The sequence below is a fragment of the Taudactylus pleione genome, unplaced genomic scaffold, assembly GCF_031769625.1.
Source record: "Taudactylus pleione unplaced genomic scaffold, aTauple2 ptg000647l, whole genome shotgun sequence".
Lineage (NCBI taxonomy): Eukaryota > Metazoa > Chordata > Amphibia > Anura > Myobatrachidae > Taudactylus > Taudactylus pleione.
The window spans coordinates 5010001-5037032 of NW_028285049.1; the positions used below are offsets into that span (position 1 = coordinate 5010001).

The 27032-nt window shown below is 46.7% G+C and overlaps 1 protein-coding gene across 1 annotated transcript in view; it reads left to right on the forward strand.

Annotated features, from left to right (window-relative positions):
• Positions 1–7718, forward strand: part of FBXO4 (F-box protein 4) — a 38199-nt gene extending 30481 nt beyond the window's left edge. Inside the window, exons 6-7 of the mRNA XM_088455252.1 lie at positions 5750–5925; positions 6695–7718. Coding sequence (XP_088311378.1) covers positions 5750–5925; positions 6695–6760 — 242 coding nt within the window. The 3' untranslated portion in view covers positions 6761–7718. The remainder of the gene's footprint in view (positions 1–5749; positions 5926–6694) is intronic.
• Positions 7719–27032: the final 19314 nt, after the last annotated feature.

The following is a 27032-nucleotide window of genomic DNA, read 5'->3' on the forward strand; positions in this document are numbered from 1 at the left end:
GCTGGTGGGCGTCTGGGGTCACAGCTAGCGGTGACCCCAGATGCTCCGGACCATGGCCGGATTCAAGGGGGACAGAGGTAAGCAGCGGGGTCCCGCGGTGGGTCCCCGCTGATCACATGGTCCTAAGTCCCCAGGCAGGGGGCTCCCTGGGGACTGGCTGCAGCGTGGAGCCAGGCGACCAACCTGCGCTTCCACTACCCCCTGGGACAGCGGACCGCAGCAGAGCGGTAGCGCTGCGGCGTCCCAGGGGTTAAATGCATGCCAGGGGAGCGCGCCTTCCCTGTCTCACAGCCGGCGCCTCCCCCGCTGCACACAGCCCTCTCTGCATGCTGCCGACTGGTCCTGTGGCAGCGCTCCTCCCCCAGGCCAGCCTCCTCTCTGCTCCTCGGCGGCCATCTTCTCCAGAACGCATGGTGAACGCTGCTGGCAGCGCTGGACGGAAGCATCGTGGTCTGGGTCCCCCCGCATACCTCTCCTCCGCTGTGGTCAGGTCTGTGTATGCAGCGCTGTGTCCTACCAGGCCCTGTGTCTGTGTAGTTGAGTGATCAGCGCTGTTAGTGCAGGAATTGTTATTTCTCTGCATTGTATGTGACTGTGCTAGCGCTGCTGCCTGTAACTTTTCTTCTCTAAACTGTCAGCTTTATTACTGTCCCTGTTCTTTCTGCTAAAGCCCTTGCGGTGCGGTGCTGCAGGGTGGTCTCTCGCCTATTTAATACTTAATTGGTGAGAGAGGTCACATATGTGGTGCCATCATGTCTGAAAGTGATTTTCCCCTCCGGCTACAGTGTACCACGTGCAAAGTACCGTTAGCGGAGGGGGAGGGTAGCGCGGAGGGCCTTTGCCGGCAGTGTTTGTCCATGGCGCGGCCTATTACGGTTACAGCACCGGTACAGGAGCCGCCCTGGGCTTGTTTCGCTCAGGCGTTAACAGCTTTAGTGGGCCAGTTAGCTCCGCAGCCCGCGTTTACTCCGATGGGTTTGTCCCAGCAGTCTGTGGTGTCGTCACCCATGCAGGGGTTCCCACGACAATTGGTGGTACCCCATAGTCTCCCTATTTCCCCGCTCCCGGGTTCTCAGGAGCCAGCGTGGGTTAACTCCCTGACGAGTTCTGTACAGCACTTGTCGGATGTGTTGCCAGGGGAGTCTGTGATGCGGTCTCATAAAAGGCCGGTGGCGTCTCTGTCCGCTCCTTATGAGGATGACGAAGGGACGTCTGATGATGGGGAGATTCTAGATCCTTACGATCAGGAACCTCTCCATACTAAGGACGCTGATGCTAAGTCCAAAGTATATATTCCTGGACTTATTCGGGCGGTCCGCACAGCCTTGGTGATTGAGGACGAAGTTCCCCCAGCGGCTAAATCTAAGTATGCCTTTTTCAAAGATGTGAAGGGCGATGCCACAGTCTTTCCTCTTTCGGGTCAGTTGGTGGACCATTTAGAGGAGGCGTGGAAACAACCTGGCAAAAGATACCAGCCGCAGAGACGCCTGGCGGTGGCTTATCCGTTCGCGGATAATTATTTTGCTAAGTGGGAATCCCCTCCACAGGTGGATTCTCACGTGACCCGTCTTGTCCGTAGTGCCACATTGCCGATGCCATCCATGTCCTCCCTTAAGGATGCTACGGACCGCAAGGTAGAAATCTGCCTGAAGTCCGCTTATTCCCTTGCAGGGGGGGCAGCACGGCCGGCTATGGCCATTTGCTGGGTTGCCAGAGTGATGGAGCGCTGGGCGGATTCATTAGAGGCTTCTTTTGAATCCGACTGTCCGGCCGATCAGGCGGAGTTGATTGGCAATCTCCGTGATTCGGCCACCTACATCAACGAGGCGGCTCTAGACATTAGTACTCTGGTGTCTAGAATTTCTTCAGCAGCGGTAGCTGCTCGTCGCACCTTGTGGCTGCGATCCTGGAAGGCGGACGCAGATTCCAAGAAAGGTCTGGAAGCGTTGCCGTTTACCGGAGAAGTTCTCTTCGGTCCGGATCTGGATAAGATTGTGGCCACGCTGGCGGCAGCCAAATCTACCTGTCTCCCGTCGGCCGCTGCTCCTTCTGGTTCGGGACCATCGTCCTTTCGGTCATCTAGGGCCCAGGGCAGGCCCAAACCACAGTCGTTTCCTCGACAGGCTGGCCCTAAGAAATCGGTCAAGCCCCGGAAGCAGGCATGGAGTACCAGACGTCCGGCCCCCAAGCCAGATGACAAGCCTGCGGCCTGACGGTCCGGGCCTCCCTTTGGGGGATCCCAGGGTGGGAGGCCGCCTGCTACAGTTCGCCCAGTGTTGGTCGACCACTACGACAGACACTTGGGTTCTGGAGGTGGTTTCCCACGGATACGCCCTCTCCTTCCGGCACAGACCCCCGGCTCGCTTCTTCACCACGGGTCTCCCATCAGACCGGAACAAGGCTACGGAGCTGCGGAAGGTATTGCACACTATGCTCCAGGCTGGAGTTATAGTGGCGGTTCCATTCTCCCAGAGGGGCCAGGGTTTCTATTCAAATCTATTTTTGGTACAGAAACCCAATGGGTCATATCGTCCGATTCTCAACCTCAAAGCACTCAACAAGTCTTTGCGGGTCCCGAAGTTTCGGATGGAGACCCTACGGTCCATCATTCTGGCACTGGAACCTGGGGACTACTTGGTGTCATTGGACATACAGGACGCTTACCTGCATGTCCCTATTCTTTGGCGCCATCAACAGTTCCTCAGGTTTGCAATCAGCAGCGACCACTTCCAGTTTCGGGCGTTACCTTTTGGCCTGGCAACAGCACCACGTGTTTTCACCAAGGTGATGGCGGTCATGGCGGCTTCTCTGCGGCTGCAGGGAGTCCGCATGTTGCCGTATTTGGACGACCTGTTATTGGTGGCAGGATCTCCAGAGTTCCTGTTACGCCACTTGGACCTGACCATTGCACTGCTGCAACGGCACGGCTGGCTAATCAACTGGCAGAAGTCCACTCTAATCCCGTCTCGGAGGATTCTGCATCTTGGAGCCTTATTGGACTCGGGACAGCAAAGGATCTTCGTGACGGAGGACAAGATCTCTGCTTTACAGTCAAGGGTGCGCAGTTGTCTGCACAGCCGCCGGGTGTCCTTACACTCGGCGATGAGGTTACTGGGCTCCATGGTGTCGGTGTTCGACATGGTGGAATACGCCCAGTTTCACTCCAGACCTCTGCAGCACCTGATCCTGTCCAAATGGAACGGGCTGACTCAGTCTCTGAAGTCCCAGACGATTGTGCTCACCCAGGAGGTTCGCCTGTCCCTTACGTGGTGGTTACAGACGACCCACCTCAACAAGGGACGTCCGTTCTGGGTTCCAAATTGGGTCCTGTTGACAACGGACGCCAGTCTTCGGGGCTGGGGAGCAGTTTCGGGTCCACACTTGTTCCAGGGCAGGTGGACGCCGACAGAAGCGGAGCTTCCAATAAATATCTTGGAACTCCGTGCGGTCTTCAATGCTCTCCAGTAGGCACAGCGGTTTCTCCAGGGTCGCCCGGTGCAGGTCCAGTCGGACAACGCTACCACCGTGGCCTACATAAACAGGCAAGGAGGAACTCGCAGTCGGGCGGCTCTCGTAGAGGTCTCTCGGATCCTGGTTTGGGCGGAGCGCAATCTTCCGGCCATATCAGCGGTCTTCATCCCGGGAGTGCTCAATTGGGAGGCGGACTTTCTAAGTCGCCAGGACGTTCATCCGGGGGAATGGTCCCTGCACCCGGACGTTTTTCAACTACTGGTGGACAGGTGGGGTCTTCCAGAAATCGACCTCATGGCGTCCCGGCACAACAACAAGTTGCCGGTGTACGGGTCTCGCACAAGAGACGAAGGGGCGTCTCTGGTGGATGCTCTGTCCGTCCGGTGGACGTTCCGGTTCGCATACCTGTTCCCTCCGGTCTCCCTTCTTCCACGGGTAATCCGGAAATTCAAACAGGAAGGAGGGACGCTCCTGTTGATAGCTCCCGCGTGGCCCAGACGGCACTGGTTCTCAGACCTTCAGGGTCTGTCCGTGGACATTCCTCTGCGGTTGCCGCTACGACCGGACCTTCTGTCTCAGGGTCCTTGCCTTCACCCGGACCTGACTCGGCTGTCTTTGACGGCGTGGCTGTTGAGACGGCCATGCTGAGGTCCCGGGGGTTTTCCAGCTCTGTGGTGAGTACCATGTTACGAGCTCGGAAACCGTCTTCCGCGAGGATATACCATCGCGTGTGGCATACGTTCTTCCAGTGGTGTCGACCGAGAGGTTATGCACCGCGGGAGTTTCGTCTGTCTCGGATTCTCGCCTTCCTGCAAGCGGGACTAGATCATGGGCTTCGCCTTGCTTCTTTGAAGGTACAGGTTTCGGCCCTATCTGTCTGGTTTCACCGTAGGATTGCTACAATCCCGGATGTGCGCACCTTTATGCAGGGTGTTCTCCGCATTCAGCCGCCCTTTGTTCCACCTGTGGCGCCTTGGGATTTGGCTGTGGTCCTGAGGGCTCTCCAAGGACCGCCGTTTGAACCACTGGGCTCAGTGGATCTTAAATGGCTAACAGCTAAGACTGTTTTCCTTCTGGCCATTGCTTCGGCCAGACGTGTTTCTGAGTTAGGGGCTCTTTCTTGTAGACCCCCTTTCTTGGTTTTTTATGGGAACAGGGCAGTGCTCCGCACTCGGCCCGAGTTTCTTCCCAAAGTTGTTTCCCAGTTTCATATTAACGAGGAAATAGTTGTTCCGGCCTTTAACTCACCGGGTCTTTCCGTGGGTGAGGCCTCTTTGGATGTTGTGCGGGCCTTAAGGACTTATGTTGACCGCACTTCTTCGTTTAGGAAGTCGGACGCTTTGTTTGTCCTCTTTGGCTTCCGTAAAAAGGGTTGGCCTGCTTCAAAGCAAACTTTGGCAGCCTGGATCCGTATGGCTATTTCTGAAGCTTATCTTCATGAAGGCCTACCGGTCCCTCCTTCTCTGAAGGCTCATTCCACTAGGTCTGTGGGTCCTTCGTGGGCAGCTCAACGTGGTGCCTCGGCAGTTCAGATCTGCAAGGCTGCTACGTGGTCTTCTGTCCATACCTTCGTGAGGTATTACAGGTTTGACACCTTCGCCTCTCAGGATGCTTCCTTCGGGCGGCGGATTCTCCTTTCTGCACAGGAGCGTCCCCACCCTTAAAGGATACTGCTTTGGGACATCCCCAAGGTATCCTGTGGATACCCTATGGACCCTGAAGTAGAAAATATGAGATATGGTAAGAACTTACCCTTGTTATCTCTATTTCTACGAAGTCCATAGGGTTCCACCACAGGACTCCCGCCCTGTCGCACCTGTGCTGCAGATGGGCTTTGCTCTGGTCACCGGTTTTCCGTCTCCCTCTGGTGAGAATGTGATTCTTGTATGTGTCCAGATCTTTGTTCTCTCTCTTCCTTCTCCTCCTCCGGCCTATGGCTTGGTAACTAACTGAGGTGCCTTGGCCCGGGGGCGGGGTATAGGAGGGGGACCTAGTGCATCCTGGGAGGCTGAAAGCTTAACTCTTTGGTGCCCTGCGACTGACGTCACACCTATACCCCAAGGTATCCTGTGGAACCCTATGGACTTCGTAGAAATAGAGATAACAAGGGTAAGTTCTTACCATATCTCATATTATATGTGCCATTGTTCTTAATTGTATTCAGGTGTCTACTATTGTGTTTATTCTATTCATTTATGTCATATCTGCAAGCTATGGAATCTGGCAGCCTCTGATGATGTTGATGACTGTACAGTATGTTCTGTTTGATTTTGTGTAGAGCATAATCGTAAGGAAGAAGTATCTAAGATCCTGGCAATGATGGACCCTCTCATGGGGCCACAGAGAAGACCTTTATTGGTGTTAGCTTGTATATCAAACCCTGGAGACAAGAGAATCCCCTGTGTTTACCTGGCTCATGACTTGTGTCTGAACAAGCTAAACCGTCCATGGATGGTAAGATACATCCAGTTATCTCTTACTCTTCTTAGTATTTTCTGGAGGACATTCTTTCCTATCGTTGTACCGGCGGCAATGTATAATCCGCTCCTTTCCAATGTAACGAAAGCCTGGATAAAACGATTATTGCTCAGATCAGACATTCCCAAACTTCTTCATTACCATCCGCGTTTTTAAGTTTGAACACAGGTGACATAATTAGTACCTTAGTCAATTTGATATAACCATCTGGACTCGAGCATGGATATCCTTAAAACCTGGAATGTAATGGCGGAGTTTGTGAACCTCTAGGTTAGATGATATGCTTGTATTCCCTCTGTATGAGAACGAAGTCCACGTATTATTGTGTTTGCTGTACAAGAGACTGATGCATTAACTTCATACAATCCTTAAGGGCAAAAAATTATACAGCCAATAGCAAATCAGATAGTTCTGTTTGATTAGTATAGTTCACCACATGAGGCACTAATCTATTGACCGTTGCAACCTTGTTATACTGTAGCATAAGCTGCCTGACTCTGTACGCTAATGTGAATACGGATGGGAGCGAAAAGTGAAATCTGACTGCCAACTTTTCAGGTTTTCACTTTTTTTTTTCCATGTCTGCCATAATCTCAGCTCACAAGTTGATAGGCTATGATTTATTTTACATCAATGCCGGTGGAAAACAATAGGAATAATAATCGTCTTCACGATTGGGGGGGGATGACATTTAAACAATATATGAACTCCTAAATCATTTGTAGTAATTTTGTATCATTTTCAGGTGCAGGACACAGAAGCTTCTACTCTGTCCGGTTTGTTGGATGGCATCGAATGGATTCTTGGTTAAGTCGGGAAGAAATAAAGACAAAATTGTGAAGTCTAATTTTATATTGAATATATTGTTTACAGCCAAGTTTTCTATTGTAAAAACAATTGTGCGTTTTAATTCATCACATATCACCGGATTCTTTGTGTTACTGTTTTCATCTTTTATTAACACGACCTTTAAATCTATGTGAATGTTAATGTATATTTTAAATTTGTACATATGGGTTCATTGTGTATACATAGTCACAGATATTAGAGATTTGTATATTTTAGTATCATTTTTATTCCTTGTTTTGAGGTGTGTATTTTACCCCAAACAAATGTCACTCAACTTTCAGATGTAGTTCTGTCGTAACTTCTTTCTACAGTATCTAATATAGCTTGAAATCTATCACAAGTGAAATAGCCTGTTGTTACTTTGCAGTGTTTTACTGATTGCTACAAATAGTACTTACAGATACCAATATAAATTTGGCTCTAAACTATCCCTGATGCAAATTATTATCTTTTATGTTGCCTTTCGGTACAAAGAGTAGTAAGTTATTAAACTTGATTCTTACTTATTTATTCCTACATATTTACTTATGTGATAAAGATTTTAACCAACATATATTGAGTTTGATAAGTCTGCTGTTGGAGCATTCACCTGTTTTTCCCTTTATAATCTAATAAGAAGAGAAACTGTAACACTGTCATGTAACTACATTGCTTCGCCTGTGCTTACACCCAATTATCTGTTATCATTCCCCAAATCCATCAACACTGAGTATATCCGCCTTCATGTAGCAGCAATTCTGCCTTTACACTGCTTAATGTTCCATGGTGAGGCCACGTGCCCTGTGTCATTGGCCTAACTAATAACATTGTGGCTGTGTCCGTTACTCTTGCTTGGATATTGCTGGCAAAGCTAATGTACGCATTTTCTGTTATTAGATTTATGCTGCACACACACGTAAAGATTTTCTGTCCAACCATCCAACTAGTTGATTGGTTGGAATGAAAATCTGGTAACGTATGGGAGTAACTGATGATCAGCAATTTGCTCCCAAATGCCAGAAAACAGATGAAAGTGGTCGGTAAGACAAGTTTGTTAAATGTTTGATCTAAACAATTTGTTCAAACAACAGTTTTTGTCTATTTTCCGGCGTTTGGTAGCAAATTGCTGATTGCCATTTACTTTCATACCTTACCAGATTTTCATTCCACCCAATCAACTAGCTGGATGGTTGGACAGAAAATCTTTACGTGTGTACCCAGCTTAAAGCTAGGTACACACTATATGATCTATCGTCCGATTATATATCGTTTCAACGCAGATCGGAACAATATATCGGACACATCTTAGTGTGCCCAGTCCGTCATTCACTGCCATCGTTTATTGAATCGTCCCATTTGCTGTGCTGCACATCAGATGGGACAATTCCACGACAGATGCGGTGCTTTTACATGCAATATGTAATGAGACATTGTGCTGTCAGAAGCCGGATCGTGTAGTGTGCATGGAGATGCAACGTATCATTACATCGCATCACTGGGTCGCACCATCGTATAGTGTGTACCCAGCTGAAGGCTGTCAGGCTCGTGTCTGTATGCTGGCTTCTAATACGATATAGAGTAGTATTTGTTTTATTTTTGTAAAAAAAAAAAGTTTCAAGATATCTAACAATGTGTATAATATATACTGTATTGCATAGCAGATTGTGCCAATTGTTGTTTGCAAGATTGAGGGTCTGATTCAGAGATGGACGGAATTGCAGAGTCGCAAATGCAGAAGCTGTCTGTAGGAAATGGACATCTCCTTGCTGCATCTGCGATCCCAGCACTGCGACCAATGTTGCAGCCTGGGATCACCATCATGATCATCGGTCACGATGGTTGCTCCTTTGGCCAGGATATGTAAGCTGAAGCTTACCGCAGCCCGGCCGGGTTCTGGTCACTTGCGAGGCCAGGAAATCTGCGTCCGCCCCTGGTCTTATCCCTCCTGGAAAATAGGGGTGACGCGCCCGTTTCCGGGAATGGTGGCTATCCATGCCCCTGCTTTGCCCCTGAAACGCTCACATGTGGCTTAGGGGGTCTGTGAGCGAGAGCGCAGGACCCGTTCTGCACATGCGCAGACTCCAAAACATCGGAGATGTTTGCGAACTATTGGGTCAGCGCACATCTTTGAATCAGGCCCTAAGTTAATATCTAGGCTTCACCAAGATTAATATTTATTTTCATAAAAAGAATCAGCAACAATAAATGAAATAATAACAGAATTGCCTTCACCTGTGCCTCACTGAACTATTCCTGGAGTGTTTTCAGCCTTTCCTAATCACATCAGATATGTGTTTTTCCAAATGGACCTGTGATTTTGGAGAGTTTAGCATTGTCCTATATAAGCCTTTCAGAATGATGGTTTTATTCAGACTTTGGTAAAAGCGACATGAGGCCAGAGCTTTCCTCCATATAGAGTCCCACTAAGCACTTTCTATATGTAGCACTTCTCCTTACGGATCAAGTTCTTTTTTCCCTTTAGATTGTAAGCTTGCGAGCAGGGCCCTCTTACCTCTATGTCTGTTATTACCCAGCCTTGTTATATTATGGTGTTTCGAATTGTGAAGCGCAATGTAATATGCTAGGGCTATATAAATAAATGTTTATAATTATTTTAATGTAGAGGCTCATTTCATAAATATTTTCTTGCTGTTTCTATTGTGCTTGAATCTGTTTACTTTTGTACTGTACATGTTCTCATTCTCTAATTTGCTAAAGGTTGGTCTAGCCCTGTGTACAGTCTCATTGTTAGCTACAGGTTGGCCTATCCCTGTGGACAGTCTCCTTCCTCATTCTCTAGCTACAGGTTGGCCTAGCCCTGTGGACAGTCCTATTCTTTAGCTACAGGTTGGCCTAGCCCTGTGGACAGTCTCATTCTCTAGCTACAGGTTGGCCTAGCCCTGTGGACAGTCTCATTCTCTAGCTACAGGTTGGCCTAGCCCGTGGACAGTCTCATTCTCTAGCTACAGGTTGGCCTAGCCCTGTGGACAGTCTCATTCTCTAGCTACAGGTTGGCCTAGCCCTGTGGACAGTCTCATTCTCTAGCTACAGGTTGGCCTAGCCCGTGGACAGTCTCATTCTCTAGCTACAGCAGATGCCTAGGGCATCTGGAATTCCTGGGGGCATTCCACTCTGCTGGCTGCTGCAGAGATTGATAAGAGCTCAGCTCTCTGATCAGGCCAGTGGAGGGGGTGTTGAGGGTAATTCCTCCTCTCTATACTCTTCAGGATTCATGCATCTTACAAGGAAGTGCATTGTTCTTCAGCAACCCCCCCCCCCCCCCGAGGGCCCCCCAGCAGTATCTGGCTACAGCTTCCCGGCTAAACAGTGAGTGGAGTGCAGTACTGCTGGGGAAACTGCTTCTGCTTCTTCTGCTCTTGTGATGCAGTGTATCCACTGCCCCCATGTACCCCCTCACTACCTGGGGAAATGGGCATGCATTTCAGTCACTGTGCCAGCTGCTGCAACCAGCAACAACTTACATTATACAGGTCTGTTATGTGTGTCGGTCTGGAAAGACCACACAGTGCAAGGTGGGTTAATAGAACTGCACTCTAAGGGGGTGCAGAGGGGGTTAAATGTAGTGTAGCAGAACTGTCAGATCTTCTTGACAGCTTTATTTATGGGCAGGGGGGAGATAAGAGAATGCTGCAAGGAAGGGACACTCACTAACACAATGCACAATGTTCCAAAAGCTGCCTGAATTCCCAGTTTGTTGTACTTCTGTGGCTGACATTACTGTAGTCCTATGCCAGGGTGCAGAATAGGGCTCTCTGTCATGTGCTATAATAATAATGTGCACTGTGTGTGCTGTATGGTAGGTGCAGAGCTTCTAGTGCCAGCTGCAGGACAATGAGCCATGAGGTTCTGCAGATAAGACTTTTCCTGGTCCTGTTGGACTGCTGCAAGGACTGATCTGGTCCCCATTCTCCGAGGCTTCTCCAGCACCAAGAATGTCTCTGTTCTCAGTTAAAGATACATAAGTATGTACTGTGTCACGGCATGTGTATTATGGAGCATGTGTATGTACTGTGACATTAGACAAATAGAGACATCACACATTTTAAATGTTAATTTTAGCATTGTGAAGCAGGGGGCGAGGCCACAATGACACAATTCAGCGCGAATTGAATCACCGACCTCTCCCCCCCGGCTGCGAGGGTTTTTATCATTACTGCGGAGGGGGCGGTTCGGGAGGGTTGATATCTGCTAGGGGGCACCAGCCAAAATTTTGCCTAGGGCACCAAATTAGCTAGGGCCAGCTCTGAGCTACAGGTTGGCCTAGCCCTGTGGACAGTCTCATTCCTGTGTTAAGGAGACCTTAAACACATTCGCGATCTAAGGTCTTCCTAAATTCTATGCATCCTGCTTTTCATCTTTATATTATTTACTGCACTGAGTCTGTCACTAGGTGGCAGTCTTGTGTTGTACAAAGTAATCAGTCTGTTTTCAGTAATGATACATACACACTGGCATTAAGATAAACTTTTAATGCAAGTTTAGCTCATTTAAAAATATGATTTTACTAAACAAGACCATACTTATTGGTATTTTTATGGGGAAGCAATCGGGAAGCCGACTGCCTATATACCGGCATCCCGGCAAGGGTGAAATGCCGGGCGTCTAGATGTAGACGCCCGCATTTCCCCGACGCCGGGACACCGGCGGCCGGCATCACGATCGTAGTGATGCCGGGCGCCGCGAGCGGACAGCCGCGGGGGGGGGAGGGTTAGGTTTAGGGCTCCCGGGGGGACTTAGGGTTAGGCACCCCCCCGGGAGGGTTAGGGTTAGGCTAGGGGGAGGGAGGGTTAGGGTTAGGCACCCCCGGGGGGGATTTAGGATTAGGCACCCCCACGGGGGACTTAGGTTTAGGTAGCGGGGAAGGGGGTGGTTAGGGTTAGGCACTTGGGGGGGAAGTTAGGGTTAGGCACCCTTAAGGAGGGTTAGGTTAGGTTAGTGGATACTTACCTATCCACGATCGGGATTTCCAGTGCTGTCGGGCTTCCGCTGCGTCGCACTCTGCTCCTGTCGGGCTGCCGCTGCGGCCGGCGGTATTTCATACCCATTCCTTTTTATGTGTATATAGTTTGCATTGCAATTTTAAAACTTACATTACTCTTAGTGAGCATATGAACTAGACAAGAAAGAAGACCATTTTGCTGGGCAGTCTTGTGTAAATTGAATGTAATAAAATGTAACTCGTATTAATGACACTGGAAATATTGCTAGTACTTTTGATAGGACATACAAGAGACCTATAAATACACATATGTAAATTCAATGATAATATAAGAAAAAGAGACATAAGCCATATCAGTAATCGCACAATTGCTTGTCCATGTATATTGTAATAGGCGCAATATAGGCTGCAAGATATTGTTACAGATGTGTCTCCATACACCAAGTGTCTATACACCTTATGGTGCCAGCTGCCCAGCATGACTGAAGCAATTAAAGTGTCAAATGCCTATGGATACAAGAACGATTATTACTGCTAATACATTGTACTGGTCAAAGAATTGTTAATACATATTTTATAACAAACAATGCAATTTGTAACTTAGATATTTATGAAACATTCACTATCTGCAGAATCTGCACATCACATACTGTGCATACACAAGGGGGGGACGGGGGAGGGGTATTGATTACCCGGACCCGGGTCTCTGTAGGTGCGGATGGGGGAGGGGTATTGATTACCCAGACCCGGGTCTCTGTAGGTGCCTGGGATTGCAGGGAAGCATAGCCATGCCCCTATTGTGTCGTGGTCACACATCCATTATGCCACGGCCATGCGCCCTCCTGCGGCCAGGCCCCCTTACCGCACTTGGGCCTGCCAGGAGTCTCGTTAACCCTTCATACATATACAAATGTGTCCCGCTACATCTTTGCTGATCGCGCTACAAACGCGCGCAAGCATCGTGCCACGCGATTACCCGCAGCAGCATACTCTATGGCGCACACTGTGATCGTGCCATGCATTCCTAATTCCTATGGTGGAGCGGGTGCAAAAGCAGTGCGCTTATCTCCTCATGGGCACACGCCTTGCGCCATGTGGCGTGATTTACTGCGTACGCAGCAACGATGTGGTTGAACACATCTGTGGATGTGAAAACCTTGTAAATTAAAAAGATAGTAAAATTTAATGACAATTGTTCTTTAGGGGATGGTTATCACGTATGAGAAACAGGTCCACACATAGGTAACCAGTTCTAAGCAATGTTCTACAAGTGTTTTCTCTGTTGAACCTTGTGATAGTGATGCTATTGTGTAATAGGGGAACATGTATGACACACATTAATCAGTGATTGAATTTGTTATCTGTAACCCATAGATCACTACTTGTGGAAGCAATTATGCCTGGCGTAACTAGCAGAACAAAGTCTGCACACAAACCGAGAGAGGAGAGAGATAGATACATGTCTCTTACATCTGCTGTACTGTAATGTACCCCATGTGCTCACACAGTGAATGGAGCAATGAGAGCACTCAGGATCTATGCTTTGTATGGAGGAAGAGCAGAGGGACGTATCTGCTGTTAGTTTGCCGGTCTTTACAGTGTCCTGTTGATAGATCAGTGCAAGATTCCTATGAGACGTGGGGGGGGGCGGGGAAATTTAGTAAGGGTCATATTTGCAGTCGAATTGAAACCGAAGAGCATCAATGGCAAATTGCATCGGTTTGGACTGTCATCTATCATTCGCTACCTGTCAGAGTTCAAACCCCCATTCCGCAGCAGATCCAACAAATCTGCAGCGGAGTGAAAGCAATGCACAGATTTAGTTAATATTGTTAAAAAGGCTTAAAAAAAATCTTTAAAAAAAAGCTCATGAGGTCCTCCTCCCAAATCATTAACCAGCCCCGGGCCTCTGAGCCTAGGCCAGTATTGAAAAATTGGGGAATAACCAGCACTAGGCTGAACCAGCCAGGGCAGCTTATGCGATAGCAGGGGGACACACAGCATTGGCTCCCCCTGCCATAACTGCAACCAGTCACAAACTGGTCAGCCCAGGGCTGGAATTCCTAGGAAAGTGGGGACCCAAAGAAAAAAAAAGCCCTCTTTCCCCTCCCAAGGACTTGTCCTGGGTCGTTTTATTTCATTTTAACCCTTTTTAACAATATTAATAAAACTAATCCTGCACAGATCATAGAGATCAGAGATCTGTGCAGTGCTTCACATAAACTTGCTTGGCATGGGCAGGTCTATTATTTGGGTGGGTTTTCCCCAGTTACTAAACCCGACAAATGATAAATCCAGGGTTTTTCTTCTTGTAACTAAAAACACATCGATAGTGAGCCGATGTTCTAATATGGCGCAACGGAATTTGCTGCGCTATATAAGAAACTTAATAAATAAATAATACAGAGGTTCCCAAACTCAGTCCTCAGGACCCCACACGGGTCACGTTTTCCAGGCCACCCAGCAGGTGCACAGGTGTATTCATTACTCACTGACACATTTTAAAAGATCCAGAAGTGGAGCTAATTATTTCACTTGTGATTTTGTGAGGAGACCTGGAAAACATGTACTGTTTGGGATCCTGAGGACCGAGTTTGTACTGTACTGATTTGATATTTCAGAGAATCATAGTAGCTTGCAATATTTAGTGATTCTAGCTGCGCTGCCTGCTACCCAGAAGCAAGGGTCGCAGGACAGTGAATGTGCCTCCCGCAAAGCTCTGAGCACGGTGCGGTGGCACACCCCTAGTTCTGTTCCTCAATGCTCTACAATGCATAATGCAATGATAACTATAAGAACAACACATCATACATCCTGCCTGACGATATTAAAATGAACCTCTATATACCCCTGCCTGTACCTTCTAAAATCCTTCCTATAAACCTCTAAGGATGACACTAATTTGCGTACGCAGTCATACAATAAATAGAGACTCCAGACTCAGAACATGTGGTTCCGAAGCACAAAGTATTATTCAATTAAAAGTACAGTCAGTTACACGCTATGATCTGTGTACAATTTAGCGCAAAGGAATTATACAGACCACAAGTACAGTATACATACGCATGCGCTCTGGACCAGATCCCGGCATTCAGAAAGAAAACCTCCATCTATCAGCATTCAGCAAGAAGACTAAAGACCCAGTGTTTGAGCACACATTTAACAGGCTGGTTCAAATAGACTCTCCCTGCCTCTAACAGCTGGGGATCTTTCCCTTCCCGCCCCCTGCAACATCCTAACAATTGTTCATGAAATATACATTTTGTTGCTTGTAGGCTCTGCAATCTATAACTCGAGAATGCATGATGCGATCTCCCCACCGATAACACCGGAATACTGTAAAAAGAGTACGCATCAGTACAAAACCAAACACGACTTGTTTAGCAAGTATAATACCTTAGTTATCAAATATCTTTATTTCTCAGCATTTAAACTAACTGAACCAACTTAAATCATACACTTTAAAGCTTATTAAACCTTATGTGTGAATATGTAATGTGTGAGTATTCGGGGTTTGATATAAAGACGTATTAATGTGTGCATGAGGAAGGGTGCACTTAACTCTCACTAAGTGAACATCTTAACAGTGTGACATGCTGAGCCAGATAGTTCCACATGCCCAGTCTGCCAGCAGTCCCCCCCACCTGTCCCAGGCTTCAAAAGAAAAACTCTTTATTCTCCCAGTCTCTTGTGTGAAATGCAAATAGCCCAGCTACAAGAGACAGACCTAAGATGACACTCTAGTCTTTGAAATCATGTCATTGCAGGAAGCCTGCTAATGTAGGTGTGTATTCGAGCCAGACCACCTGTAGTGAGGGCAGACACTGTCCAGGAAGCTTATCTACACAAGCTAGTTGTCACGTAGTCATTTGCTTTATTCAGCTAATGCAATCAATTTTGGCATACTGTAAAGTCATTTCTGAAATATATCCTTTATAATACGTAAAGTCATGAAATAGGCTTCTGGTGAATCGCCGTAACTTGCTAATAGTATTATCGCCACATGTACTAAAGTGTGAGTTTATCTAAAATGGCGCTTAGGCAGCCATCTCGCAAAATGGCGTCTTGCGGCCAGTCGCAAGATGGTGTCGCTGCGATTCAATTTTAAATTGATCTTGTCTTAGCCAATAATCTAGTTTCGACAGTCCACCCTTTGATAGTGAACAACATGCTATCACAATCTGATCTTTAAATATAATTTAGGCTTACATTTAAATATTATTTAGTGTTATTATGGGATGGCACTAGGTGGTTCTTAATCCATCAATAATGTGTCTCTGAGTGGGACCATAAAACTACTATTATACGCACACCGCGGATCTTGGAAGATCATGTGAAAGGTGTGGGGATGCACCAGTCTTATAAAAGCAGTCTTGAAGGGGAATTTAGACTTTACATTATCTGAGGTGTTTTAAAAATAACATTTCAATAATATATTAAATGATGGTATTTCCGAGTTCAGGGTTGTAATGCAGTTCTGTATTTACCTCGGTATTCATACTGGCCACTATCATAATTTCATTCTTTCGTTTTACTCTATTGTTTACATTTTCCACACTTCAACACAATAGGAACACACCGGATGCATATGCCAATTATTATGATGGCAATCAGTATAAGGATTAAGAATTTGCCTATGCTGGCGATCACTTCTGGACCCATTCCCCCAGACTTGAGAACCATTTCACTGGGTTCAGCCATGAAACCCATCCTTCTATCTTCTCCCCTACTTCAGCCACTGAAGCGTTATGGTTCTTACGAAATTCCCACTTTAGCTGCAGAATTTCATCCATCTTCCGGTCTATCACCTCCTTAGGGTTGCTGGTATCAGTGGTGACATAGGTGCAACATTTTACTCCAAATTGGGTGGATAACGTTACGCAATACCCTCCAGTAACAGCAGTTAAATAATTCAACACTAGCCTGTGTTGCACCAGTTCTTTCTTGTACGCTTGCAATTCTCTCCCTGTATACCTGAATGTGTCATCGTACATCTTGGTGATATTATCTATCAATTTAGCAAGTTCCTGAATATATCTAATATTGAATGTACTCCGAGCAATTCTGGTGGGATCCAGTGCGACTAAAACTTGAAAGCCAGTTGTCTCACTAATTAACTGAGTGGCTTTATGCACATCACCAGGTATCATGTTTCTTTTGCCTCTGTGTTCATATTCCGTGTGAAGATATGGTGATGGTATGTTTGTATCGTCCACATTTTACATTAGAACAGATCCATTGATAGGTTGAAAAGATTGTAAACAGTCATATAAGGCCTGGGAGAAAATACTGGGGTTTCCTATGAACCCATGGGAAACTCGTGTTCCTGTGTGGTGTTCTTCACTTTGCAGTACTTACTTATGTGTCCCGCTTGGTGACAGGTAAAACATATTTTTGAACGGGGTGGATGAAAAGATTGTTGGGATATGAGCAAGAGGGAAAGGTGGTGTGTATGGGTAAGGATGTGAAGGATAAGGGTATTGTGGGAGGTATGAATTTGTGGGTAGTATGAGACCTGTGGTTGTGTATGATATGTGGGGTAAGGATGTGTTTGCTGTGGTGTGGGATTGGTGAGGACGTGTAATTGTTCAGGTGCAGGTGTGTAGGTTGGCTGTGATGTTATTGTCATTCCTTCCAGAGCTTGGATACTGACAGCCATTAATTTTTTGCTCTGGGTCTCTCTTCTTGGAGGTGTTTTTATCATATTCGATGGCGGTTTCTATGAGGGTATCTATTGTGAGTCCCCGCCAGCCAGGCTGTGAGGTCTGAACCCGTTTTTTTTTAAACTCTCCTTCAGACCGTCCACGAGTATCGTGACAATCATTCCCCTGTGGTGAGTGCTATCTTTAATATCCTCTATCCCAGTGTACTGGGTGATAGCCTGCAGAGCCCAATCGCAATAATCTTCTGCAGTTTCACTCTCCTCCTGCTTAATGGTGAAAATTTTGTTCCAGTTAACTACTACTGAAAAATATACACCCAATTGAGTTATAATGCGGGAAATGTTACCTTGGTTTACTTGGTCTGTTAAGGGAACGTCACCATCCAATACACAATTCGTGATAAATTTTGTCACGTTGGTATTGCGTGGTAGACAGGCCCTTAACACCACACGCCAATCTTTATTAGTGGGTTCATGTGAACTACCCAAATTTCTCAAAAATCTTTGACATTTGGCTAATTCCTTTTTGGGATCTGGGAAATAATTTATGATGGAATGTAGTTCTGCTCTTCTCCGAGGACAATGCATTACTACTTCCCTCGTGGGCACTACACCGTTCGCATCTGCATTTCCGTTCGGAACAGTTATCGTCCGAATGGGATGCAGACCGGTAGCGCTGCTACCTTTGACCTGGTTACCTGGCTGGGGGTTTAATCTGCTGCTGCTACGTATGGTATTAACAACTTCCTCTACAGGTGCAGAGGGTGTTAACACTTCCCTTGCTTTTACCGATGGAGATGGCGGCACCACCCGTGATTGTGGTGATGCAGCATCTATCATTTGCACAGCATGGGAAATGGCAGATATTACAATAGGCTCATCATCCACATCATAAACATTTTCTTTACGGTTGCTTAAGAGAGGGTACAAATTGCTTGTTACATTTTTATGGGTATTTTTGGTAACTGTACTTGCATCTCCATCCCCATAAGGTGGGGGAGGTGAGCGCGAACTGCTGGCAATACTCTCCACAACGCTACCTTGCCGCACGGGCGCGCCATTTTGCGGCTCGCCTGTATTGCAATTCAGCGTCGCGGATGTATTTTCTGGCAATGTGCTCACAACGCTAGTTTGCGTCGTTTGCACATTCTTAAGCCACGCATCCCCTTCATGCTGCCACAGTTTTAAACATTCAAAATACAAAATACATTCAAAAACCTTTTTCTCTCGGGAGCACATCAAACTGATGTGATCCCGGACATTGTCTAACACATTTTTATCAAAACTACCAATTCTGGGAAACGGTCTAACACTCTTCCTCGTCATATTAAACCATAAATCACAATACCTTATTGCATAAGTACCGTACTTAGTATGCATGATATGACGGGCCGATCCGATCGGCGCCTCCATTAGCAGCACATCATTGTCTAACATCTCTACTGTTTGCGTGGCTCCCATTCTGAGACAACTCCTACGCTTTTCAATAAAGATTTAAACTGGTGAAAGACAATCAAGATACTTTCACTTACCTGTGGACGATTTAAGTCGGCGGCGCCCACACACCTGGATAAGATTTAGTAAGGCAACTTCCACACCTGGATAAGATTTGAAACAGGCAACTTCCACACCCGGATAAGATTTAGTAAGGCAACTTCCACACCTATGAGAGTTTATATGTCGGCTACTCTCACGCACCTCTCTACAACAAAGACAACATGTACACCTGCTACTGTGTATAGAACGGTAAAGCTGCTTACCGAGCGGCTAGACCAGGGGTCTTCAAACTTGGCCCTCCAGCTGCTGTGGAACTACACATCCCAGCATGCACTGCCACCTTTTTGATATAACAGCATGCTAAAACTATGTGCAGTGCATGCTGGGATGTGTAGTTCCACAGCATCTGGAGGGCCAAGTTTGAAGACCCCTGGGCTAGACTAACCCTTGCACCTAGCCCTTAAGGATCATACGATATCCTTAATTGTCCAACAAATACTCACTGTTACACACTTTCCTGCGCAGAAAAATACACGTTAACCCAGATATTGGTAATAATTAAAACATGTAAACCTCGATGGCTTTGTTCAAACACGTGGCAGCATAACCGGAAGTACGTATACGCTATTGTGCGACCAGTCGCATACACAATAATGCGACTACCACACAACCGTATAATGACTTTTTAACTGCGTACGCAAAAGTGCATCTTTTCTGTGCACAAAACTGCGACTCAGCCGCATACGCAATACTGCGGCACCCCTTTAAAGGCTAGGTTCTATCAACAAAGGAAAACAAACTTTTTCCTTTTTTGTCCCTGGATTCTAGTCAGCTTCCTTTGCTCACACAAAAACGGATAGCAATTTTTCAGCACAAAGCGGTTGCAGGAAAACCCTGCATGTGGCCACTCCACCCTTTGCTGAGACATCGATAGCTGTATGTGCCGTGTGAGTAGGTAAGTGACTTCACTCGATGAGCCCCCATCTGACAATATTAAAATGAACCTCTATATACCCCTGACTGTACCTTCTAAAATCCTTCCTATAAACCTCTAAGGATGACGCTAATTTGCGTACGCAGTCATACAATAAATAGAGACTCCAGACTCAGAACATGTGGTTCGGAAGCACAAAGTATTATTCAAGTAAAATTACAGTCAGTTACACGCTATGATCTGTGTACAATTTAGCGCAAAGGAATTATACAGACCCCAAGTACAGTATACATACGCATGTGCTCTGGACCAGATCCCGGCATTCAGAAAGAAAACCTCCGTCTATCAGCATTCAGCAAGAAGCCTAAAGACCCAGTCTTTGAGCACACATGTTTATACCCCCCAGAATAGACAGGACAATAGAGAAGTTTCTTGCTGATGTCATTGGTTCCCATGGGGGAACCATCTGTTACAGCGCATTTAACAGGCTGGTTCAAATAGACTCTCCCTGCCTATAACAGCTGGGGATTTTTCCCTTCCCGCCCCCTGCAACATCCTAACAGTTGTTCATGAAATATACATTTTGTTGCTTGTAGGCTCTGCGATCCATAACTCGAGAATGCATGATGCGATCTCCCCACCGATAACACTGGAATACTGTAAAAAGAGTACGCATCAGTACAAAACCAAACACGACTTGTTTAGCATGTATAATACCTTAGTTATCAAATATCTTTATTTCTCAGCATTTAAACTAACTGAACCAACTTAAATCATACACTTTAAAGCTTATTAAACCTTATGTGTGAATATGTAATGTGTGAGTATTCGGGGTTTGATATAAAGACGCATTAATGTGTGTATGAGGAAGGGTGCACTTAACTCTCACTAAGTGATCATCTTAGCAGTGTGACATGCTGAGCCAGATAGTTCCACATGCCCACTCTGTCAGCAGTCCCCCCCACCTGTCCCAGGCTTCAAAAGAAAAACTCTTTATTCTCCCAGTCTCTTGTGTGAAATGCAAATAGCCCAGCTACAAGAGACAGACCTAAGATGACACTCTAGTCTTTGAAATCATGTCATTGCAGGAAGCCTGCTAATGTAGGTGTGTATTTGAGCCAGACTACCTGTAGTGAGGGCAGACACTGTCCAGGAAGCTTATCTACACAAGCTAGTTGTCACGTAGTTATTTGCTTTATTCAGCTAATGCAATCAATATTGGCATACTGTAAAGTCATTTCTGAAATATATCCTTTATAATACGTAAAGTCATGAAATAGGCTTCTGGTGAATTGCCGTAACTTGCTAATAGTATTATCGCCACATGTACTAAAGTGTGAGTTTATCTAAAATGGCGCTTAGGCAGCCATCTCGCAAAATGGCGTCTTGCGGCCAGTCGCAAGATGGTGTCGCTGCGATTCAATTTTAAATTGATCTTGTCTCAGCCAATAATCTAGTTTCGACATGCCTTTAATACATTACTAAGACCAACCCCTCCCTCTGACTCTCTGGCCCTGAGTGCCGGAGGGCGAGGTGGGGTGGATGATCAGTGTCTGCGGACGTATCTAGGGGCTCCCAATGTACTTCTACAACGTATAGTAGCAGCCTGCCAGTGTCACATTCCCATCCAGGGAGCTGGGGTTACTGGAGAGGATAGTGGAGGGAAGGGAGGGTTTGTATCACTGGACAGCACCAGCCGTTACAAGCTGCCAATAACCACATTTGGATGTTACCGCCACCCAAAATTTACTACCAGGAAGACATTTTAGTGGGGGCATTGATAGTGTTAAAGATGAACCCTTTCACAGTTGGATTAGACAAGTGAAGTCCAAAGGGTTAGCAACCACATGGGGTCACTGGTAGCGTACAGGAAAGAGGTAAGTGTTCTTAGGAGGGTCACTCACAAAATTCTTACCATTTATTGCATTAAAACCAGCAAATTATAAAACCCTGATGAAGTGGTGAATTATGTGAAATGCTAACGAAGAACTCTAACAAGGCATAAGGGATATATAGGGGCATATTCAATTAGCTGCGGGTTTTCCCTCGCGACTAATTGACGGCTAAAATCCCCGCGGCGCGGGGAAAAGCTATTCAATGAAATAATCTTTTTCCCCTGACGAAAAAATTGGGACTCACGTGGAAACACTGATTCCGCGTAAACTGCGGAATGAACTGGTTTTAACCCCGCGCACAAGCCCAATTTTGTGTTTTTTGCGCAGATTTTACCTCGCACCTCCCTGAGCTGCGAGCTAAAGTCCCACAACACGGTCTCGCGCGTGGGGAATCCCCGCTAATTGAATAGGTCCAGCGCGGTAATTAGCTGCAGGGCTAGTTAAATATGCCCCATAATGTCTCTGGAGCCCAAAATTGCTGATTCAGTAGTGGATGCTAATACGATCGTAGCTGCGATTTTCACTTGGAATGCAGTTACGCAAATATGCCTGCCAAAGCATTGCCGACATACGCCCATTGCTGCCTTTTCATGTCCGTCCAACAGTGCACTACTGCGTAATATCGGTACCATCAACGCACATCAAGCAGTCACGCAGCCTGTACAGCAAGTCTGACCAGCCGCAAACACTGCAGCTCTCTTCGCGGCCAGGGAGCTCTCCTGCTGTACAGGCAATGGCTAATTTATGCGCACCCATGTAATGGCGTTTAAATGGTCAGCCACGCCTGCGTTTACCTAACCCCCATATGCTGACCACATGACACTCACTTTGCAAATGGATCCTCTGTGCATATGTAATCGCAAAGCAATCGCGGCGCGTGTGCAGTGTAAATCACATGCATGCACTTTGGAAATAATCGTTCGATCTGCGTAAATATCGTCATTGCGTCCGCTGCTGAATCAGGCCCTGAGTCACTTGTTATGGCTCTTGTTCCCTTTGTTAATGCTCTGTAATAATTTATACTTATAGGGATATATTTACTAAAGTGCAGGTTTTTAGAAGTGGAGTTGTTGCCCATAGCAACCAATCAGATTCTACTTATCTTTTTTATTTTTTTGTGTAACCTGTTTTTATTGAGGTAACATCAGCATAAACATATACAGCCAACAACGGCCTACATAGACTCAAAATGAGTATAAATAACAATACAGAGACAGTGAGTAAACATACTCACATAAAAACATAAAAAAAAACCCAGAAAGACAAATATCTTGCCGTATCTTCACAATATTGCTGAATGAAATAAAACATAACTAATAGAAAAGTATATGTAAAAAATAAAAGAAATATAGTAGATAAATGATAAAAACATGGTAAGAAAAGACAAAAAGAAGAATAGGGAAAGAAAAGCAGTAGGAAAAAAAGTCATTACTTATCATTTATCTACCACCTTCTAGATCTGGAAGGCGCTAGATAAACGATAAGTAGAATCTGATTGGTTGCTATGGGCAACATCGTCACTTCTAAAACCCGCACTTTAGTAAATATACCCCATAATCTTGTCTTTGATTAATAATAAAGACAATAATTAATTAAATAAACCAGATGTGACAAGTATACTGGCTGTAATTCATTATTCGCAGTTTGGATGTAAATACCGTTGCTGTGTGCTGTGTAGTACCCCTCAGGTTCTCAGTCGCTGCTGATCTGAGTCACTATTTATAGGGCCTGGGATGTGCGCTAATGCGGCACCTGATGCATCTGTGTACGCAATTTGCAAATTGTCGCAGACGCCGGGAGATGTATTGAGACACCAACATGTGGCTTTGGCAAATCTAAGCATCTACGTTCAAAGACGCAGCACTGGTCGCTGATCGGCCTGATGCAGAGACGAACGCTAATGCGATTTCGTACACTGCAATAATATGCTAATGGTTGCAAAGCTAACCCGAGCATAAGGACGCCCACTGCTGTCTTCTCATATGCGTAGAACGTCTGTTACGTTCGTAAATATCGGTCACACCGAGCAGCCATTTTGCCCTTGCTCCCAGCCGTCGGACCTCTCCTGACACGCAGAACTGCATAGGAGATCGCACGGGCTAATTTAAGCACATCCATGAAACAGCGTTGACACGGACAGACACGCCTGCGTTTTTTTCATCACTCACTTTGCAGTGGATTCCTCTGTGCGCCCGTAGTTACAATGCGAACGCTGCGCACGCGCAGTGCGGCTTATTTGCATACGCAATGGCATGCTTGATCTGCATCCGTAATCGCCATTGCGTCCAGCTCTGAATCAGGCCAATCATTTGATCATCGGTCTCCTGAGTAACCCTATGTTCATGCAGAATGGCTGCTGGAACTGAGACACTTGTGTACGAGATCGCAGTCACACGCTGCGACATGCCCCTGAAACGCCAGCCCCCATTGCTAGCCCCAAATGCTGTATTAGGGACCAATGTCACATGTCCGCTGTGATTACCACTAAACTGAATATATTTACACTTGATTTTGATTACAATATGATCGACTCATGATATGTAGATAATATAGAACTCTGTTACCGCTTACTGTGGAAATAGGGGCTGATTTGAATTGCACGCCGCTGCGACTGCTTTAGCGTCTATTGTTGTAGTTGCTCCTGCAACTTTATGCGAATGTCACTCAGCAGCGCTACGGGAGTCCTGTGTCCCAGCAGTGCTGCTAAAGAATTCGGGAGATTGTACCCACCCGGTACAAAACGGTACAGCCCGTTTGCCGACACAGACCTTTCAAAAACGGTACTGTACCGGCTAAATCTGTATAGTTGGAGGGTATGATTGTGAATGCGGTGCAGCTCTGGGAGACTTGAATGCTCTTCCGTGCAGCCGGTAGTACTACCCGAGGTCACGGAACCTCCCGGCCATTCCAGGGATGTAAGCAAGTGTGATGTATGTGCTGTATGAGTTTTTAGGGATTTTTGCACACGCAAAGTAGCAAAAAATATTGCACAAACATAATGAGCACTATTACCTCAAGCATACAATTTGCATACTACCATCACAATCAAGGTTAGTGCAGGCTGGGTAACGTGCTTCTGAAAAGGTAGCGTACAAATTAGAATGGATGACTTTGATGTACACCATTGCGTAACTATACACTAAGCAGCTCATTCAGGCCCGCTCACTAAGATGCATACTCTCGCTGCTGCCGATGGTATGCATTGTGTATGCAGTGTGTATACATCGAAGTGCGCATGTGCATACCTTAGTGAAAGTCCACAATGCATTCGCTCGCTGCACATAGACAGCCCAACAGAGTGAGTGACCGGGGAAGCCGTTTGTAGGTGGTAACAGGGGCTGGCCATAAAAAATGGGGGAGTGGAGGTGCAAACACAGGCGTGCCTGAGCATAATTATAAGACAGCATCATAGTACACGTCACCTGGCTTGTTTTTACACTGAAGTGCTCGTAGTGCTTGCGGCAGGGTATGTTCAACCTCAAGCGCTGCGATCACATCCGATGTTACCCGATGTACCGATGGTTGCATACACTTCCTGGACATGACGTGCACAAGTGGGCGTCTTAAAACAGGCTGGTGGGTGTCTGCATACACTATGTGATCGCTCGCTAAGAGATACTGGGCGTGCTGATGCATTGCTGTGCGATAGCACCGCCTACACAATTTGCATACACATCGTGCGAGCGGCTCTGAACCAGGCCCTGAGTACGAGCACGTTGTTCAGCTCACAGTTCTGTGCGCCATTACAGTGAGAATGAAGCAATGGACGTAATAGTGGGAATAGGGGTTATCTCTCATCACTGCTTAGTTGATCTACCCCTAAGACCCCTATTGGCAGACTACAAGGAGCTATGGTGATGCACTCAGTCCTGTAGCTAACACACTGCCAAGGCACTGACCTTCTGTAAATAGGATAAGTGCAGCAGGAGAAAGAATAGATGAAATCTAAACAATGACAACACTTACAATGTAGAACAAGCATTTGGTTGAAAATATAAATGACACATGGGTTGTTGAGCGTCATGCGGTGCATATAAAATGCTTGTTCCATAATGTGTTTCTCATCTGTTGAAAGCCTTCAGTGGGCAAAATCTGCTGCATTGTAAACCATGCTGAAGTGTCTCACTGATCATTAAATACAGGTTAAACGTTGTTGTCCAAGTTAGATAACATTCCATGTGGCAAATGAGGGAGGAGAAGGAGCTGGCCCATGGTAAGCCCTAGGGGTTGCCCTTAGGCCTGGTGTCCCCAGCTTCTTACCTCACCAGGCAGAATGTGGGGACAGCATTCTCTGCTCTTCTGAGTTAAGGAGCCCATACATTAAAATTCTGGCCCTCATTCAGAGCCGTACGCTCTGAGCAGAGCGCACGCTCTGCATGAGGGCCGGGCTCCATTTTCATGGAGCGTCCTCCTGGACGCTCGTATAGCTGTGGGTCACCACCCACAGGCTATACGAGCGTGCATTTTGATGGCCGCGATGGTCGTGACCATCGCGACCATCGAAATTGCGAGCCGGAGCCTGCGGTTGAGGTTTTCAACCGCAAGCTCCGGAGTGATTTTGGCTCTATCAGAGCCAAAATCACTCCCACTGACATCACTAGTGATGTCAGTGGGCCGGCTTCTGACGGGAGGCGTTCCCGTGGGAACGCCCCCATCAGGGAGGCACGCCCCCGGCACGCCCACCAAAGGGGGCGTGCTGTCAATCAACATTGACAGCACGCCCCCTTTGATCGGACACAACGAGCGAAGGAAAGTCCTTCGCTCGTCGTGTCTGGCGCATGCGCACGACGGAGCTCCCTCCGTCGTGCGCATGCTCAGTGCAGACCATCGACCCACTTGCGAGCGGACAGCCGCTCGCGAGTGGGTCTGAATCAGGCCCTCTGTCTGCACAATGCTCCGTTTTGCCGATTTTGTAAAAAAAAAAACCCAGCAAACTCCAACATGTTAGAAATCCCTGAATCGCTGAAGCCGCTAATTTTTGGGTCTGAATCAGTGAGTTGGAAATTTCTAACATGCTGGAGCTTGCCAGTCGATGGAGAAATGGAGAACAGGAATCGGCAAATCGGAACAGGGATCAGGGAATCGAATCGGAGGAATCGGCCAATTGATGTATGGGTCCCCTTAGTGTGTCGCTTGGCTGTGACTTCAAAACTAAACACCACACTCCCAGACCATCACAGGCATAGAGGAGCAACAGGAGCTCTGTGTGCCCAACACCATTGTCCCCCTAGGCAACTGCTTAGGTTTGCTTAATGGTTTACGCCCAGCTCTTGTGGGATTTCCACCTCCGGGATGCATCTAATTAAT